The 17,247-nt window shown below is 42.1% G+C and overlaps 3 protein-coding genes across 3 annotated transcripts; all 3 read right to left on the bottom strand.

Moving 5' to 3' along the window:
- Positions 1-1,091: 1,091 nt before the first annotated feature.
- Positions 1,092-3,059, bottom strand: LOC149267988 (uncharacterized). Its single transcript, XM_089473841.1, has 4 exons — positions 1,843-3,059; positions 1,715-1,754; positions 1,535-1,629; positions 1,092-1,481 (listed from the first exon to the last, which is right to left on the bottom strand). The coding sequence occupies exons 1-4, from the start codon at positions 1,870-1,872 to the stop codon at positions 1,146-1,148; spliced, it is 501 nt and encodes a 166-aa protein (XP_089329967.1). The 5' UTR covers positions 1,873-3,059; the 3' UTR covers positions 1,092-1,145.
- Positions 3,060-3,843: 784 nt separating this feature from the next.
- Positions 3,844-4,774, bottom strand: LOC108619957 (uncharacterized). Its single transcript, XM_018016800.2, has one exon. It carries the CDS (start codon positions 4,744-4,746, stop codon positions 3,979-3,981), a length of 768 nt encoding a protein of 255 aa, XP_017872289.1. The 5' UTR covers positions 4,747-4,774; the 3' UTR covers positions 3,844-3,978.
- A 2,208-nt stretch (positions 4,775-6,982) lies between these two features.
- Positions 6,983-11,056, bottom strand: LOC108619954 (uncharacterized). The gene is made up of 8 exons (XM_018016796.2): positions 10,539-11,056; positions 10,285-10,463; positions 8,652-8,833; positions 8,331-8,569; positions 7,961-8,259; positions 7,725-7,884; positions 7,520-7,647; positions 6,983-7,413 (listed from the first exon to the last, which is right to left on the bottom strand). Exons 1-8 carry the CDS (start codon positions 10,955-10,957, stop codon positions 7,358-7,360), a joined length of 1,662 nt encoding a protein of 553 aa, XP_017872285.1. The 5' UTR covers positions 10,958-11,056; the 3' UTR covers positions 6,983-7,357.
- Between the last annotated feature and the right edge of the window lie 6,191 nt (positions 11,057-17,247).

The following is a 17,247-nucleotide window of genomic DNA, read 5'->3' as shown; positions in this document are numbered from 1 at the left end:
GGGGTTGCCCTGAGCTTTAAGCTTGCCGCATTTTAGGGGTTGCAATCGTATCGAAAGCCAATTCAAGCAGCCTAAAATGCTTTAAGCTTTGGCACATGTGTTTTTGTTGCTCGAAGGCTTTCTGGCTGGATATTTACTACGACGGCAAACTTGCTGAGCTTAAAGAAAGCTTTGAGCCGTAAGCTCAATTTGGGTGGGCTTCTAGTTTACATGTACGTAAACACAACTTGCAAATTTGCCTGAACTATGGTAAAGCTGCTATGTATGTTGTTGTCAAGATATTGCCCTATTTTGTATGAGGCTCAGAGTGGAAGATTTTTAGCCGTTTAAAAAAAGTTGGGAAAGCCAAATAAAAATGCAGGGAAAATCAAGGAACATATAAATTAAGAGTAGGAAAGTTATGTGACTAGGGATTTATTATACCCTGAACCCATTGAAAATGGGAAATCAGGGTATAATGGTTTTGTTGAAATGTATGTAACAGGCAGAAGGAGGCGTGGCAGACCCCACAAAGTATATATATTCTTGATCAGGGCGACGAGCTGAGTCGATTTGGCCCTGTCCGTCTGTCTGTCTGTCCGTATGTTTGAACGCGTCGATTTCCAAAGATATAAGAGCTAGAGCATTTTTTTTTAAATGACCGTATATACAGCGCGGACGTCGAGTTTGCTTTTAAAATTCGATAAATCACCCCGTAAAAACATTCAAGTTCAAATCAGATGCCACTATAGGTAATTGTGAATGATTTTTCTTTTGTTAAATTTCTCAAATATTCAATATATGCTGAAAGTTTCATTAAATTCCGTTCAGTCAAAAATTAATACAAAATAATCAAATATTTGGCCAATTAACAAACGCACGTGCAGCAGCTTCAACAGCATCGTATGCGTGTGCACACATACATTCAAACTTCTTCTAGAAACATTCGTTGAATCACATCAGCTGTTAGTTTCGTTTAGTTTTGGTAGATGGCGCAGCAGCAGTGAATCTATTTGAGTCGCGGTTCGAATCCCGATCTCCCGATCGATGCAACTGATGTTAACTTTCTTAATTGTTTCGAAATATTTTTATATTTTATTAAATGAGTTTTGTATTTTATTTATATTTTTATTTTCGGGCAATAATTAAAGCCAATTTAAACAATATTACATCGTAGGCTTCTCATTATGTGGATAACGTAGATTGTTTACGTAGTATTGAATTAGCAGTCTTATGTCAAGCACCTTCAACTGCTGGGCAGTTATCAATTCTGGCAGCTTACGATTCTTAAATTTTACGGCAAACATAAGATCATTTTCGTAAGGAAATGCGGCTAAGATAATTTCTGGCTTGAGACCGCGTGCAAAGCCATTATTGACAGTGGCAACAAGCTTCTTGTGTTTCTTTATAGAACGCAGCATTACTTTTGTTGTGACATTCGTGTTATTGACACTGTCCTCTCCCATAACCACCGAGTTCAACTGACTGTTACGTGGACGTCCCTGCAATAAGAATCAATGGTAGCTGGCGCATTGACACAAAAAGGAAAACTTACCCGCCGACGCGGTAGAGTACGTTCTGGTGGTTCGGAAACTGCTCCTGCAATAGATGGAGCCGCAGCAGCGCTAGTAGCACTGGCAGGAGAAACCGCTGTTGGAAGACAAAATATGTAAAATGTATCCATATATTATATAAATGTATACATATTAATTAAATATCTAAATTTAACACTTACGTTGCATATTCTTGTCGGGAGAAACCCTTCCGCCGAGTATCTAAATTAATTCACATTTAAATTAATTAATTAATTTACATTTAGTTAATATTCGAAAATGTAAAAATGTAAAAAATATAAAAAATTACCAATTTAGCTTTTAAATTTCGTCTTCCCATTTTATTGTAAGACGGTTAATTTTTACAATATATTTGAAGCTATATCAGCATATTTGAGTTGACATACAAGTGTGACATCAACCACGCAGACTACTAGATTGTTTGATGCTGAGCAAGGCATGAACATATTTCAGAGGTGCGCAAGCGAACTTTCGTTATCGGATTTTAAAGGAACTAGTTCGATTTAAATACCCTGAACCCATTGAAAATGGGAAGTCAGGGTATAATGGTTTTGTGAAAAGTATGTAACAGGCAGAAGGAATCATCACAGACCCCATAAAGTATATATATTCTTGATCAGGATGACGAGCTGAGTCGATATAGCCCTGTCCGTCTGTCCGTCCGTCCGTCCGTATGAGCAAAAGGATCTCAGAAGATATAAGAGCTAGAGAGCTGAAATTTGTCATGCATACTCGTGTATACCATAGGCAGTACAAGTTTATCTTATTTTTTCGATAACTCGTCCAATAACTTTTTTATCGAGAATAATCGAAAAATCGACATTGTTTTTCAGCCTAATTTGAACACTTTTAGACCTGGAGACTTCAAATTTGCGTTGTATATAAAGTTTATGGATACAAAGATTTTGCAATCTACAGAGTTTATATACCACGCCCCCTTCGCCCTCAATTTGCAAAAAACGCATTTCAAGTACTAGAGACTTGTGCTTTGGAATGAGCACACATTTTAACCATATGATTACGCTCTGAAAGTTTCAATAAGATTGTATGTCTATAAAAGAAATTATTCAAGAAATAAATTCTCATAATATTCCTCACATTGCAGCGCAGCCCAAGCGCAGTCGCTGCTAACTGCGCAGTCAGCAGAGCGCGTGCTTATAAGTGCATGTGTATGCATAAAAGAAGTCCAGAATGATTAGAATATCAGCTTGGAGGGTTCAGGGTATCTCCTAGTCGAGCAGTCTCGACTAGAGCCTTCTTACTTGTTTTTATATAAAGCTATTATTTCGTTGTTGTCAAGAGTTGGTACTTCTTCGTATTAGGTTCAAAGTTGAAGAAATTTTTAAAACTAAATAGAAAACAGACAAATAGAGCTTAAAAATAATGAGCCAAATAATAAAAATAAAAGTGATCAGACTAGGGACTTTTCTTTCTATAAAGACTAGCTGCATAAAAAAATAACTACTAAAAAAAAAAATAAATAAATAAAAATAAAATAAAATAAAATAAAAACGAAAGGAAAATTAATATAATTGAAAAAAAAAAAAAAAACTTTTCAAAAGAAAGCTCTGCTAATTGAGTTGACTATAAAATAAAATAAATAAATAAATAAAAATAAAAAATTAAAAAAATGTAAAGTTGTTGGGAAAAAAGTAAAAATGGAAAAATTACTTTTCTTTCTATATAAGCTAAAGTAACTTCCTATACAAAAGAAAACACTGTTATACTCTGTTACCATACTCTGTTATTAATTTAATTCATATTTAAATTTAATCAATTTGATTCAACTCTTTGTTTTGCTCATCTTAGCTTTAGAAAGTTTCCATTAGTAGCGTCAATCTGGCCCTAGTTAATTTTAAGACCAAAGCTTTGCAACAGCTTATAAAAATGGTTTCACCTAACCGTAGCTTTTCCCGTTGAAATTTCCCAAAGTTGTCCCAAAGTCAAATTACCCCAAGCTTGTTCACCTATTTCGTAAGGGGAGCACTGACCGACTTGACCCCTTTTTCCCCTTCAGCAGGAAAAAACCCAATATATCTGTGTGTCCGATAAGGCTTACTTCAGATTGAGAGAAAAACATTCCAGATAAGAATTGAATAGAATTTCTTCTACATTGATATACCTAATGTGTCTGGGACTATTACATATCAGAGTAGTTGCTCTGGTATCACAAATGTTTTGCCGCTGCTCGCGATAAGCTAATCAGCGCGTTGAGTGCGGCTGACAACCTGATTGGCGGTCATTTTGGGGTCGTTGGGGCTGGGGCCACGCATTCAGCTCGAGCATTGAGTGAAACCAAATTCATGTTGCATGTATTTCACTTAATAAGCACAAAAGAATGAATAAAAAAAAAAAAAAAAGTAAAAATAGAAAAAAAAAAGAGAAACATTTACACATATGAATAGCTGGGAATACTTTGTGTCATTTAGCGTGGCGTAAAATTATTTTTGCCCCCATCGACGGGCAGCAGGGCGCCAGTGGTGAAGCTGGCCTTGGAGCTGGCCAGGAATGCGGCGGCCTCGGCCACCTCAAACACATCGCCGACACGGCCCATGGGATGGGAGTTGATGGCGCGTTCGTGCAGCGCATTGTATGCCTCGTCCACAATGCCAATGCGACTGTGTATGTTGGTCACCACAAAGCCCGGATTCACCGAGTTCACACGGACGCCCTGCGGCGCCAGCTCCAGCGCGACAATTTTCGTGAATTGATCCAGTGCCGCCTTCGAAATGCCGTAGGAGAGGGCGCCGGGAAAGTGACGGATGCCGGCGCAGCTGCTAATGTTGACCACAGCGCCTTTCGTCTTTATCAGATGCGGCACAGCTGCCTTGGTGAGGACCACAACGGCGCGCAGATTGGTATTGAGCACCGCATCGAATTCGTCCATGTCCAGATCGATGAGCGGGCCGTTACCCAAAATGCCGGCATTATTCACCAGCACATCGATGCGTCCGTATTTGTCCAGCGTCTGTTGTATTATTGCATTCGCATCCTTGGTCACATCGGCCTCCACAGTGAGTGTCTGGACGCCTTTATATAGCTGCTGGACTTTCGCTTGCGTCGCCTCCAAATTGTTAACGTTGCGTCCGACCAGCGACAAATGTGCTCCCTCACGGGCCATTACCTGGGCGATGGCAGCACCAATGCCGCTGCTTGCCCCCGTCACAATCACCACCTTGTCGCTGAGGCTCATCTTGTTCGACTGTGTACGCCGTGGCCTGTGCGGCATGCATTTATGCTGCCGCTCCCGTTTCCATTCCCATTCCCATTCCATTCCCGCCTGTCTTGCCGGCTGATAAGATTAAGCGGACGGGCGAACGTGACGTAAATTGCGCTCGTGTGTAACCTGTTGAGGTGCTGCATTCCCATTGCCATTCACTCACAGATTCTATTGCAGCTACAGCTAGAGAATGAGAGAGTGACAGAGAGAGGTAGAGGATTTTGAGGGGCTAGGGAATAGGGATAGGGGTACTAAGACCCTTCTGACCATGGCCCCATTTAGCAAGTCAAGCGACAAGTTTTTTAATTAAAACTTTTTGCGGCTTCTCCGATTTCAAAGATTTGTGAAATCATGTTCCCAGCTGTCGCCACTGCCGTCCCCCACACCCCCCCCCGTTCAACCCGTTCCCGTTCCCCATTCAGTCTAAGCTGCACCCTAGCACCTAGACATGAGATAGATAGAGAGAGAGAGAGAGTGAGTGAGAGAGACAGAGAGAGGGAGGCCGGCCTCCTAAATGCCTGCTGTTTGCCGTCTATGTCTGTCTGCTGCCGGCTCACATTAACTTTAAGCGTTTCCGTTGTCAGATAATTAACATTTCCATTTAGCTAGCGCTGGTGGCTGCCTCGAATCGGCTCATATATCACCCGGAGCCGCCAAGAGCGCGCTCAAGTTGTATGCGCTAACGAAAGAAAAATATATGTATCTAGAGACAGCGAGAGCCCGAGAGTGGCAGAGAGAGCGAAAGAGAGCGAGAGAGAACTGATTGCGATAAGAACTGTTACAAATTATCACAGCACTTCTTATGATAGTTGCTGCACGGGAGAGGGGGAGGGGGAGGAGGTAGGAGAGTGACGCTTCTGTTGGTCCTACTCAAAATATTCCATTCGTTAACTACTCAAACTACCTGGCCAAACCAAGGCAAATGGCAACTGTTTTTACACTCGTCTCTTTTGGAGCATTTCATAAATTTTAATGAAGTCGCGCGGCTGCCGGCATCTGAGCTGCCTAAGTGACCCAGACACCTGCCGAGCTATGCTCTTCGTTTGCTTACACTTGGCGCATAGATATCCAATAAGAAAACAACAAATTTGTCACACTTGCAAGGATTCATTCCTTTAGTCTATTATAGTGCAGAGCCTATTATATGGTGCATGTTTGATTGTTGAGTAAAAATCTCCAATTTGACAATTAATGCTGTTACAGTCATTAGGCAGGAATTGTTCAGGTGATGCTTCAGTCATTTCTTGAAATTGCAAGTGGGACTGCGTTAGCTGGGAGTGCCCGACTGGGGGATACCTAAGGCTCAATCTAATAACTAAATTGTAATTTTACAGAAATGGGAAAATTTGTATATGGTATTAATTGACCTGATGTATACGAGTTGGATGAAGCTATAACAAGTCTCCAGCTGTGATAGACAAGCGGATAGACAAACGAATAGACGGATGGATGAACAGACGGATAGACGGACGGATACACGAACGGATAGACGGATCTATAACAGGCATATGGACGGGCGGATAGTCGGACGGATAGACGAACATATAGACGAACGGATAGACAGGCAGATAGATGAACGGATAGACAGGCGGATAGACAGGCGGGTAGACGGACGGATGGACGAACGGATAGACGCATTAATTGGTGGACGGATGGATAGATTGAGCGAGGTCAAGGCAGCCGTTGTTTCCTATCACGTATATCTCCTTTTAACTTTACAGTCAGATGTCGATCACGTCTCTGCCTGCTGCCTGTTACAGACCTTTTAACATAATCAGCTTTCCATGTGAAAGCTCCTTTCCCCCCAATGGGTTCGGGCTGCAAACACACGCATCACATAATAGCAAAACATTTCTACTTTATCAAAATATATTTTCCTTCAAATTTCAAATCTTCTTAATTATATATTCTGCTGTAATTCCCATTGTATAAATAGCAAAACATTTCTTCATTATCAAGCCAACAGAAGCGTATTCCCACTCACTCGAAATATGTTTTCCTTCAGCATTCAAATCGTCTTAATTATAAAATTTGTTATAGGTCTCATTGTAGAAGCCGTTAGCACCAACACGGTATTGCCTTCTCATCCATCATCCATCATTCATCATCCCTCATCCATCGGGGCACTCGAGTTGCATCAGTGTCTAACCGAGAGACAGGCGAACCGAAAGCAAACCAAAATCGTAAATTGAATTCATGAACTTGACGGTTTTGCTTTGTTCTTGCTTTATTATAATTCTTGTTGTTTTTGCATTTTCTTGGCTTGCTTCCAGGGAGGACTAATGTATGCGTAGCAGAACCGGAATTAATAAGTGAGTGCAATTAAGGAGTGTCAAGAACAAAGTTTCTAGATGCCGTTGCAGCACTCATTTTGTAATAAATTAAATTTTAATAACAGCCGAACAAACAAACGAAACACAAAAAAAAAGAAAAAATAATAAAATATATATATACATAAAAAAAAAAAAAAAAAAAAAACACACACACAGAACTTAAGTCTAACTAGAGCTAGCGGCTATATTGTAAAAAGCAATCTGTGAAAAGTTGATTGGGGGTAAATGGATTCATGAATATGGAAATTGAGCTACTTCAGTACGGCTTTGTTTTTCACGGGCAGAAATGAGGCCAGCAGGCAGCCAGCTGAAAGGTGAAAAGAAGGTGGAGAGATATAAAAATAAAGCATACATAAATAATAAATATTAAATAAAAGGGCTAAAAGGGTGAAGCCTCTGAGCGAGTTACTTACTGAACATAAAGCAGCTGACCATGAGGAAGGGCGGCAGGCAGCCAGTGGTCATCAGTGCCGGAAAGAAAATGTTGCCCAGCAACGAGCCCATGCGGCCGACCATCATGCTCAGCGAGACGATCATGGTGCTGTCAGGAGCAATACACATTCAGGTGAGATTTGTCGATTAGAGTGCGGGAATAGTTAGATAAGTGCGTTGACCTACCGGAGTGCCGTGGGAAACATGCTGAGCGAGGCGCTGATGAGTGATGTGCCCGATATACTGCCCATGGATACGAAAATGGAGGCCAGCGCCACGGTCGTTGTGGATGAGCTCGACCAGTACATGCCCAGGGCGCAGGAGCCGGCGGCAAACAGACACATAACTATCAATCAAATCAGAACGTAGCACAAAATTCAGGAGCGAGCCCTAGACAGAGTTTTGATTTGATTAATACTAACACATAATCCGCTTGACGCCCACCAGATTGACCAGGACACCGGCCAGCGTGTAGGAGACCAGGCCAGCGGAGGCCACAATCAAGTTGTTCGTGTAACTGGCGGCGCTCACATTCACCGTACACTCGGCCATGGCACCGCCCATGGCGGCTGCCTCCAGTTGCCTCTGCGTCCGATTCACACTGTACTCGACTATGCTGCAGATGCTGGTGCCGCCGGGCTGGGCCTGGCTGCTGGCCAGCTGCTCGTACTCCTTGATGGAGGCGAACAGCTGCGGCAGCCAAAGACGCATCGTGTTCTGCCTGTGAATATGTATATGTTGCACGGGGATTACCTATGTGGCCAGCTAACCAGCTCAGTTCTGAGCCCTTACCCCAGGAGCACGCAAAAGTTGAGCAGGTAGACCAGAAGCGAGAGCCCCAGATAGGGTTTCACGAAGAGCGGGCGCAGCTGGAGCAGACCCCGGTGCAGTGAACTTTTTGGCTTGCTGGCCAGCTCGACGTCCGCATCCTTGGGCAGCGCCTTATCCACGGCTGGCTTGCCACTCCCAGACGTCTGCTCCGGCTGTTGGGCATCGGACTTTGGCGACAGTTCATTGGCCAGTTCTTTGATCTGGGAGTTTCAATAAAGAAACCAACTCAACTCAGCTCAGCTATGCAAATTAGTTTTCAATTCTCATTAATCTCTCACTCACTGGAAATGCGGAGCGCGGCTGACGTTTGTTCAGGGCATAGATGAACCTGAACGCCTCCAGCGCCTCCTTGTTGCGTCCGCGCGACATCAGAAACTTCGGGCTCTCCGGGAAGAAGGGAAAGAAAGCAAAGCTCAGGATGCTCGGCACTGCGCTAATGGCCACAAAAACCTGCCAGGCATGCACTGCAAGTGGAGACCAAAGAAAAGTTAGCCATTGTTGTTGAACTCAATAAGCATTCGAAATATGCTTATAATCAAGTACAATTATGTATGCAGAGTTGGCTGGAGTTGGGGGCTGGTTCTAGTTGGTTCTATGCAGCCAAAGTCCCAGACCTAAACTCAACTCGGTTCGCGTCAAGCTGTTATTCATTTAACATGAACACTGTCACCTAGTCAAAGTCGGCAACTTTAGCCTAAATGACTCTTAATTATATTTTAAGCTGTCAATGAGATCTCGACAGTTAATCGAATCAATTGTGGCAACTTCTTGGGCTGACTGCGATACTACAGTTAACTTATTATGTGGTGTACATACTTGTTTATACGATTAGCTAAGTGTGTGAGTTAGTTAGCAGCTGCTTAGTTAATTAAGTCGGCTAAATGTTTGCACTTTAAAGTAATTTTGATTTTCTTTATGCTTGTACTTCAGATTTTAATATCTTATTGGCTTTTTTATAGCATGTAATCTGAAAAACCATATATATTTATACCTACTTTTTAGGAAGTGTAAACAAACAATAAATCCATATAGCTATTTTATAGCCCGATAAACTATAACTCTATATATGTAATTACTTTATAGCAAGTGTGAATCGATAAACTATAGCTCTATATATGTAATTACTTTATAGCAAGTGTGAATCGGTAAACTATAAAAAAATATTGATGTATATTTTAGAGCACGCCTAAACTGATGAACTATAAATTGATATACATAGCTATTTTATTAGTAAGTATAAACCAACAAACCATAATTTAATATAGCTACTTTATAGCAAGTGTAAGCCGATAAACCCTAAAAATAATATAACTACTTTATGGCAAGTGTACACTGATAAACCATAAATTAATATAACTACTTTATGGCAAGGGTGAACCGATTAACCATAAATTAATATAGCTACTTTATAGCAAGTGTACACTGATAAACCATAAATTAATATAACTACTTTATGGCAAGGGTAAACCGATTAACCATAAATTAATATAGCTACTTTATAGCAAGTGTAAACCGATAAACCCTAAAAATAATATAACTACTTTATGGCAAGGGTAAACCGATTAACCATAAGTCAATATAACTATTTTATAGCAATGTGTAAACCGAGAAACTATAACTTAGTAATACTTTTTATAGAAAGTGTAAAACGATAAGCCATATAGCTACTTTCTAGCAAGTGTAAACCTATAACCTATAAATGAATGTAGCTATTTTATAGCAAGTATAAACCGATAGACTATAAATTGGTATAGCTTGTTTATAGCAAATGTGAGCCGATGAATATATCTAATACAACTCAAACAAATCGTAATATATTCTAGTTATCAGTGCCGCACTGCTCGCACAGATAAAAGTAACTACTATCAGTTAGCTAGCTGAGCAAACTGCGAAGGTCACTGCGAAGGTCACTTACATGAGAGTCCCAGAATTTGTATGTTCCAGGTCTGGGGCAAGATGCCCATGGCCAGGCCCGGCAGACTGAGCGTGGCTAAGCTGAACATAATGCCAACCAGCATCATGATGCGCTGGCGATACTGCCGTCCATGCAGCTCCGTCAGATATGTCATCAGCACGGCGAAGGGTCCGCTCATACTAGGTGTTTTGGGATGTACATCAACGTACATCATCGTACATATAATTGCGCCTATTTAGTTAGTTGGAACTTACGTGAAGCCGCCCAAATACTTAAAGATCATGAGCTGCACTACGTCCTGGCTAATGGCCCCGCCCAGCACACAAATCGTGTCTGCCAAATATCCGTAGACCAGCAGCTTCTTACGTCCCTTCGTATCGGCCACATAGCCCCAGAGTATGGCCGACGATATCATGCCCGCATAGGTGACCGCGTTCAGTACACCCTTATCAATCAGGGTCAAATGCAGATCGCACTCGGCGCTCGGCAGTATATACGACATGGTAGACGTTTCATAAACCGTTCCCATTGCAGCGCCCATAGCCACCAGGAGCAGCAAGATGTTGAACATGCCAAAGCCCGCCGCATCGATGGCCGTCTCAAAGTCCGCCGGCTGTTGAGGTGGCTTGCTGGGAGGTGTGTCATCATCCTTCACTTCCTCTAGCCTGATCATCTTGTTTGCTCTTGTTGCTGTTGTTGCCACACTCACTGGAGGCAGTTGCTCCGTCTGCTCTAGCGTTCTGTTGTTGACTAAAACGTACTTACGCCGTATCTTGTATCTTAAATCAGCTCAAAAATAAAAAACACAAAATAAAAGCGTAAAAAATATAGAGGCTGGTAATCAGACAACGTTTATACTACTGCCGCCTACTGTCGCTTATCCATCAAATCCCCAAGCCCCCTCGCCATTGGCCAATCATATAAGCGTAATCTAAACAAAGCTAAGATCACTCCCGCAGCGACTGTTCGCACGCACGGCTCGGCTAGCTGGGCGCAATGATCACGACACTGTCGTAAATTGGATGACGACATGGTTTGCCTCTGGCGCCATTTTGATTGCAGGGGAGCTTCCATGACTGGCGCACCTGGCAACTGCCAGCAGGCAGCAGCAGCAGCAGCAGAGGCAGCAGCAGCGAAAGCTCTGCGCAAATAATCGCTCAGTGAACTAATTTGCTGTGATTACATGGCGCAGGTTCCCAGTTTCCCAGCGCACTAAAACCATTTGGGATTACTCATGGACATGGCATTACTGAATGGACCACCATTCGTGCACTCTGTGCGCTCTTGTTTAATCAGCGCTGCACAGTGGTGTGAATCGTGCTATTATTGGCCGTTGCTCCCTGGAGACTCCAAGTAAGTTATGCAAGCCCATGTCAAAATGTCGCCAGCACCAAAAGAACTTGCACACAGTTTTTGGCAAATCATTTCTCCTGCCAGCTGTCGGCTCACAGAATCAACACACACACACACACACCCAAACAAAATATATGTATAGGAAAAAAGGTGACTAAAGCAAGAAGCCATAAGAGAAGTTAACGTAACACGGAAAAACACAGCAAACCAAAATTGATATTCGCAAAAACTTTGCTTGAAATATGTCCGGAACGTAAAATGATGAAAGCTGAATAAAAGAAGCAAAAGAAGCAAACGGAGAAAAAAGAAAACTAAAAACAAAAAACAACCAAATATTGAAGACATTTGCTCAAAAGCTTTCTTATGCAACTGCTTGACATGTGTCCAAAGTGAGACCCGTTGAGGCAAGCTCCGAATCTTTTCCTTGAGAGAGCTGAGATGCGAGTAACGTGCGAAAAGCAAAGAAAAACAAAAAACACAAAAAAAAAACAAAAAAGAAAATAATACAAATGGAATGCTCAACGCTCTCGCTCTGAAATATGCTTTGAGTTGATTATATTGCTGTAGTAGGTGTCTAAGAATTTGATTCGATTGCGACAGCGCCCGCTTGCATTGTAGCCGGAAGTGCCGGAAGAGCCGGAAGAGCAGAGTCCTGAATAATTGAATAAGCCAGCCAGACCCGAGATGTCGCATTATCTTAGACTACATATTTAAGACAGCCGCTGGGATCACACTCAGTCTCATTCCGCCATCAACTGGATTTCGGTTATCTAGTCAGCTAGTAATTGTAATAATTTCAAGCGCTCTCATTTCTAGGCTCCCCAAAGTGCCTGGGATTAGCGATGGAGCTGCATAAGCCGCTTGCCCGGCCACAAATGCTGCACAGTGGCGCTAAGAGGCATTACATTTTTATTTTGTTGTATCTATTTAATAAGGCTGACACTTGAATCACTTAATAGGATAGCGAAAATATCTACATAGATGTATATACATACATACATATATATAAACATAGATATCCAAATTCCGTACACTTGACAAAAACGTTGGTTAGTGTTGCAGCTGGAATTTCGTACATTTCATTTACAAGCCAGCAATTAAATCGATATTCTCGACTGCCGAACACCCGGTCTTGCGTACGTACCTAAGTATGCTAAGCAAACACTGGAGTAACCTTTTTAAATACACATATTTAGTTATAAATTTAATTTAAGCACTTAAAATTCAAGTAGACAAATAATAGTAGAAATTCAACTCAGCGCCTCAGTAATCATATATCACTGTTTATCGTTCCAAGGAATATAATATTTACTCTACAATAATCTGTTTTCTACCAAAAATAGTAAAAGGTTATAAAATATTTTAGCTGAGATGTCAAAACCTGGACCGAGTACAGTTAAACTGATATGGTTATGCCCATCAAAGGGGTGGCCGAGCGGATAGACAGTTGATTCACGTTTTTAATGTCATTCTTCTTCAGCATCTCTCTTAGAGATACTCTTTGTCTCTCTCACTCTTCCCTGTTCTTCTATATAATAGAGTCTTATGTAGACGCTGACAAACTATTGCTATGTACACAGTCAAAGGAGCTACAGTTCTCTCCCCTTTCCCTGCCCTTTCTCACCCTCTCTCTCTCATTGTCTCACTCTCTCTCTTTCTCTCACTGTCTCACTCTATTTCTCCTCTCGCTTTCTATTTCTTGCTCTTCCTCTTGATTATTCTTTGCTCTGGCAGTTTTTGTTAGACTATATTGTAGTCCTTGCTGCAGTTCACTACCGCCCTCCCTCTCTCAGTCCTTCACTCCTTCACTCTTTCCCTCTTAAGCTTGAAGCTTGTTTGGCTAGAGTTTAATGCAGAGTTTGATACCCTATTGGCATACACTCATACAGCGGAGCTCGCACAGTCCCTCCTTCTCTGCCTCTCCCTCTCCCTCCCTCGCTCTCTTTTAAGCCTTTTTGAATGGAATATGGTAGAGTATCATGTAGTGCTTCACACCCGCTTGCCATCCATTCATTCAATTTATTCTATTTTAGTTGTCGCTGCCGTTAGCCAGCGTTGCCTCGATGCCTCGCGTCTGCCTGGGCAATAAAAGATATGACGTCGCCCGAATGTTAGCTGAAATTTTTCCACGCTTCAAATTTGTTAAATTTCATCAACGTCAACATCAGCAGAAATCTAGCGCCCGCCTGTTATCAAAGTCAAACAAAACAAGCGACGAGCGTGGCGTAGGCCAAAAGTAAAATGTACACAAATATATATATGTATATATGTATATATAGTAGTTATATAGCAATATATAGAAATATGTATACATATATATTGTGTACATAGATGACGGCCTCTGCGAAAGTTTAGCAAGCTGCTCGCTGGGTTCGTGGGAAAGGGGACAGGAGTTGCGCTCCCCGTGCTAAAAGGCGTGGAATGCGCGGTTGGGCGCGTCTTCCAAGGCGTTGGCCAGTTAACGGCTTTGGCATTTTGGACAGCATCACAACTTGGCAACAAATTGGACTTTTGTTTGTGTTTGCTAAAAGGCTTAATTTGTTGTGCGTCGGGTGGCTGGCTGGCCGCCGGGTGGGTGGGTGGTTGGCTGGCTGGATGGTTGGTTGCTAAAACATTATGAGAGCTAAGCCCACTATCTGCTGCGACTTTCGTGCATACCTAAGCCAAACAGAGCAAGCTTGTGCCATCTTCAAATGCAAACCAGGCTAAAGTGCTTCAAATAACTTGACGCCACCACGGGCAGCTAAATATGCTTGCGGTATGCGTGTGTGTAAGTGTGTGTGTTTGTGTGTGGCAAAGTGTGTAGTGCTCGCCTAAATCAAGCTTAAACAATTTCAACTATTTGAATTACCGAGCAGGCACTCTAATGTGCCACAAACGCACATACATCCACACCCACATACAAACACACACACTCACACTCATACCCATTGTCAGTGGGTTTTAGCGGCTGGTGAAGCCTGATGACTCGCACATGGCACTCAGCTAACGACGTGCCAAAGTAAATGTCAAACTAATGCCAACAACCGAAGTGCCACCGCAATGCGGGATGCAAGCTGGAGGTGGAGCTGGTGCGGAAGTCAGCGCAGGACCGAAAGGCAGGTGACTGCCTGCTGCAGCAGGCGGACGCTGGCAGGCAGGCTGGCAGGCTGGCAGGCAGCAGGATGCAGGATGCGGGCTGCTATTCAACCGTCAACGGCCAAGCGCCAACTCAATAATGTAATGTCCCCTCATTGACATTTTAGGTTGATTTATGCAGTGGGGCTGGCCTGCGTTTTGTGTGGTTGGGTGGATTGGGCGGTGCTCTATATTGATGGCTACAGCGGCAGCAGGTCGGCACGGAAACCGCAAAGTTTTACGCCATTTATTGCATTTAACGCTGTCGCTGACTGCTCAGCGGCTCTGTCTCTTCTACCTGCAAAATAGAAAAATAGAAAAAAAAAAAAAAAAAATTAACGACAGAAACAGAAGCAGAAAACAAGTAAGAACGTTGCAGTCGGGCGTTACCGACTGCGGAATACTCATTCACATCCTATCTGCTGATTTAGCAGTTAAGTTTCGCTCGAATACTGTAGAAAATGCAGTTTTTCTCGATTTGCCATGCACCTACTGGGCGTAGACACCTCACTTTTGGTCAGTTCTTAGAACGAGATAGCGGTACCCTAACTGCAAAGTTTGAATGCTTACCCTCAAAATACAGGGTATTTTCGATATGCCACGCCCCTAAAGAGGCGTAAAAATTATTTTTGGGTCATCGATAGAGGAGATTACTGGTAACTTAACTATCTACATTTGAAGCTTCAAGCAATTATACTTTAGGAGATATAAACTTTTGCGGTTTGCCACGCCCCCTGTGGGCGGAAATATACCCATATACCCATATACCCGGCAAAACTTTTTGGTCTTGGGTGGTCCGCCCGAGTATATATACAAAATTTGAGGTATCTGGCATCAATAGTGTCTAAAATATAACAGAATTTAAAAAATCACTATATCTTCAGGTCCGAATTGCCACGCCCATAATGGGCGTATACATTAATTTCTGGCTTTAGACTTTATAGAATCATACAATTAGCTGACGTGCAAAATTTCAGCGCTCTAACTGTAAAACTCTTGGAGATACAGTTTTATCCGATTTGCCGCGCCCCCAATGGTCGTAGATATATCTGCTGTAACTTATGCTCTTGAGTGGTCGATGCGGATCTATATTCAAAATTTCAGCTTCTAGCTCTTCAATTAATATGATTTCTGGCATATCGGAAAATGCATTTTCCGATTTGCCACGCCCCTAGTAGGCGGTTCGAGAAAATTTTAACACTTTTTAAATCGAGTATGTGTTCCAAACTTCAAGTCTCTAGCTTCAATAGCGCCGAAATAGATTGCGTTTATACGGACAGACGGACAGACGGACGGACGGACGGACAGACGGACGGACGGATAGACGGACGGACAGCAAGACGGACATTGCACAAAACCAATATACTATTCACTTTCTTGAATGAGTATCGTACGGCATCTCATTTGGAAAGGTTGAGCGTGCGAGCGGGCGCTGCTTATTAGATTAAAGTCCTAGCTGGATTGGCAGCTCGGTGCGAGGCACGAAACGTGATCGAGCCGTAAACTGCTATGAAATTGCTGGTCGCATATAGTGCGCGTGCAGCTCAGTTATTCAATCAATCAATCAGGCAGTCAATCAAACCATTAATCAAGCCGACCAGTGCGGCACCTGCTGCCACACGATACGGAATATACGCTTACATATATATGGCAGTTAATATATTGACTCGAATATCAATTAATTTCACGTGCTATCGATAATCATGGCTATCGATAAGTGGCAGCACGATACATGGCGCGCCAATATTCGATTTGAATTTATTTATCGGATCTGTTAATGCGACTGTCATGCAGCGAAATTAATAAAACAAGCAAAAGTGTCAAAGTGGGGAGTGCCTGACTAGCAAATACCCTACAATTTACACAAAAGCTCGTTTGCTTATGGTGTGTATATTACGTATACAGAACATATGTTCATACACACACATACGCTAACACTCAATCATATACACCCATACACACACGCACACACACCAAATGTGGAAGTTTCTTTGAGCTGAGAGTCCTCGAGTAGACAATGAGTCGTTCCATCACAACGGACAGTCTCGTGAAAGCCATGCCATGGCATCAGCTGGAAGCTTGGAATCTAATAAGCTCCTTTGCGACAACAGTTATGGCAGAGCTTCGCCGAATTGTATGGAGCAGACGGTGAACTGAGCCGATTTAATGCAGTACAAAGCGTTTGCGCAGCATTGCTATGGAGCTGCCTGTCAAGTATCAAACACTTCCTCTAAATTGAGTCAGGCTCGAGAATGTTGCACAAAAATTATTTATTAAGTAATTTTAGTCTAGTTATGATATTTTTATATGGGCGATACGTAGAGGCAGGTAATCAACAATAATAAATAATAAATAATAAATAATAAATAATAAATAATAAATAATAAATAATAAATAATAAATAATAAATAATAAATAATAAATAATAAATAATAAATAATAAATAATAAATAATAAATAATAAATAATAAATAATAAATAATAAATAATAAA

Source organism: Drosophila arizonae, chromosome X (genome assembly GCF_054131065.1).
Source record: "Drosophila arizonae isolate 15081-1271.41 chromosome X, UAZ_ARI_1.0, whole genome shotgun sequence".
NCBI lineage: Eukaryota > Metazoa > Arthropoda > Insecta > Diptera > Drosophilidae > Drosophila > Drosophila arizonae.
This window is presented reverse-complemented; position numbering and strand designations above follow the sequence as displayed.

Bases quoted from the DNA above. Each gene is read 5' to 3' on its own strand.
- LOC149267988 (XM_089473841.1), bottom strand. From the start codon at position 1,872: ATGGGAAGACGAAATTTAAAAGCTAAATTG. The intron at 1,755-1,842 runs GTAATTTTTTAT...GAATTAATTTAG, and splicing joins GAAATTTAAAAGCTAAATTG to ATACTCGGCGGAAGGGTTTC. The intron at 1,630-1,714 runs GTAAGTGTTAAA...GTCTTCCAACAG, and splicing joins TCCCGACAAGAATATGCAAC to CGGTTTCTCCTGCCAGTGCT.
- LOC108619957 (XM_018016800.2), bottom strand. From the start codon at position 4,746: ATGAGCCTCAGCGACAAGGTGGTGATTGTGACGGGGGCAAGCAGCGGC.
- LOC108619954 (XM_018016796.2), bottom strand. From the start codon at position 10,957: ATGATCAGGCTAGAGGAAGTGAAGGATGATGACACACCTCCCAGCAAG. The intron at 8,834-10,284 runs GTAAGTGACCTT...CTCCACTTGCAG, and splicing joins ACAAATTCTGGGACTCTCAT to TGCATGCCTGGCAGGTTTTT. The intron at 7,885-7,960 runs GTTAGTATTAAT...TTTGATTGATAG, and splicing joins GGGCGTCAAGCGGATTATGT to TTATGTGTCTGTTTGCCGCC.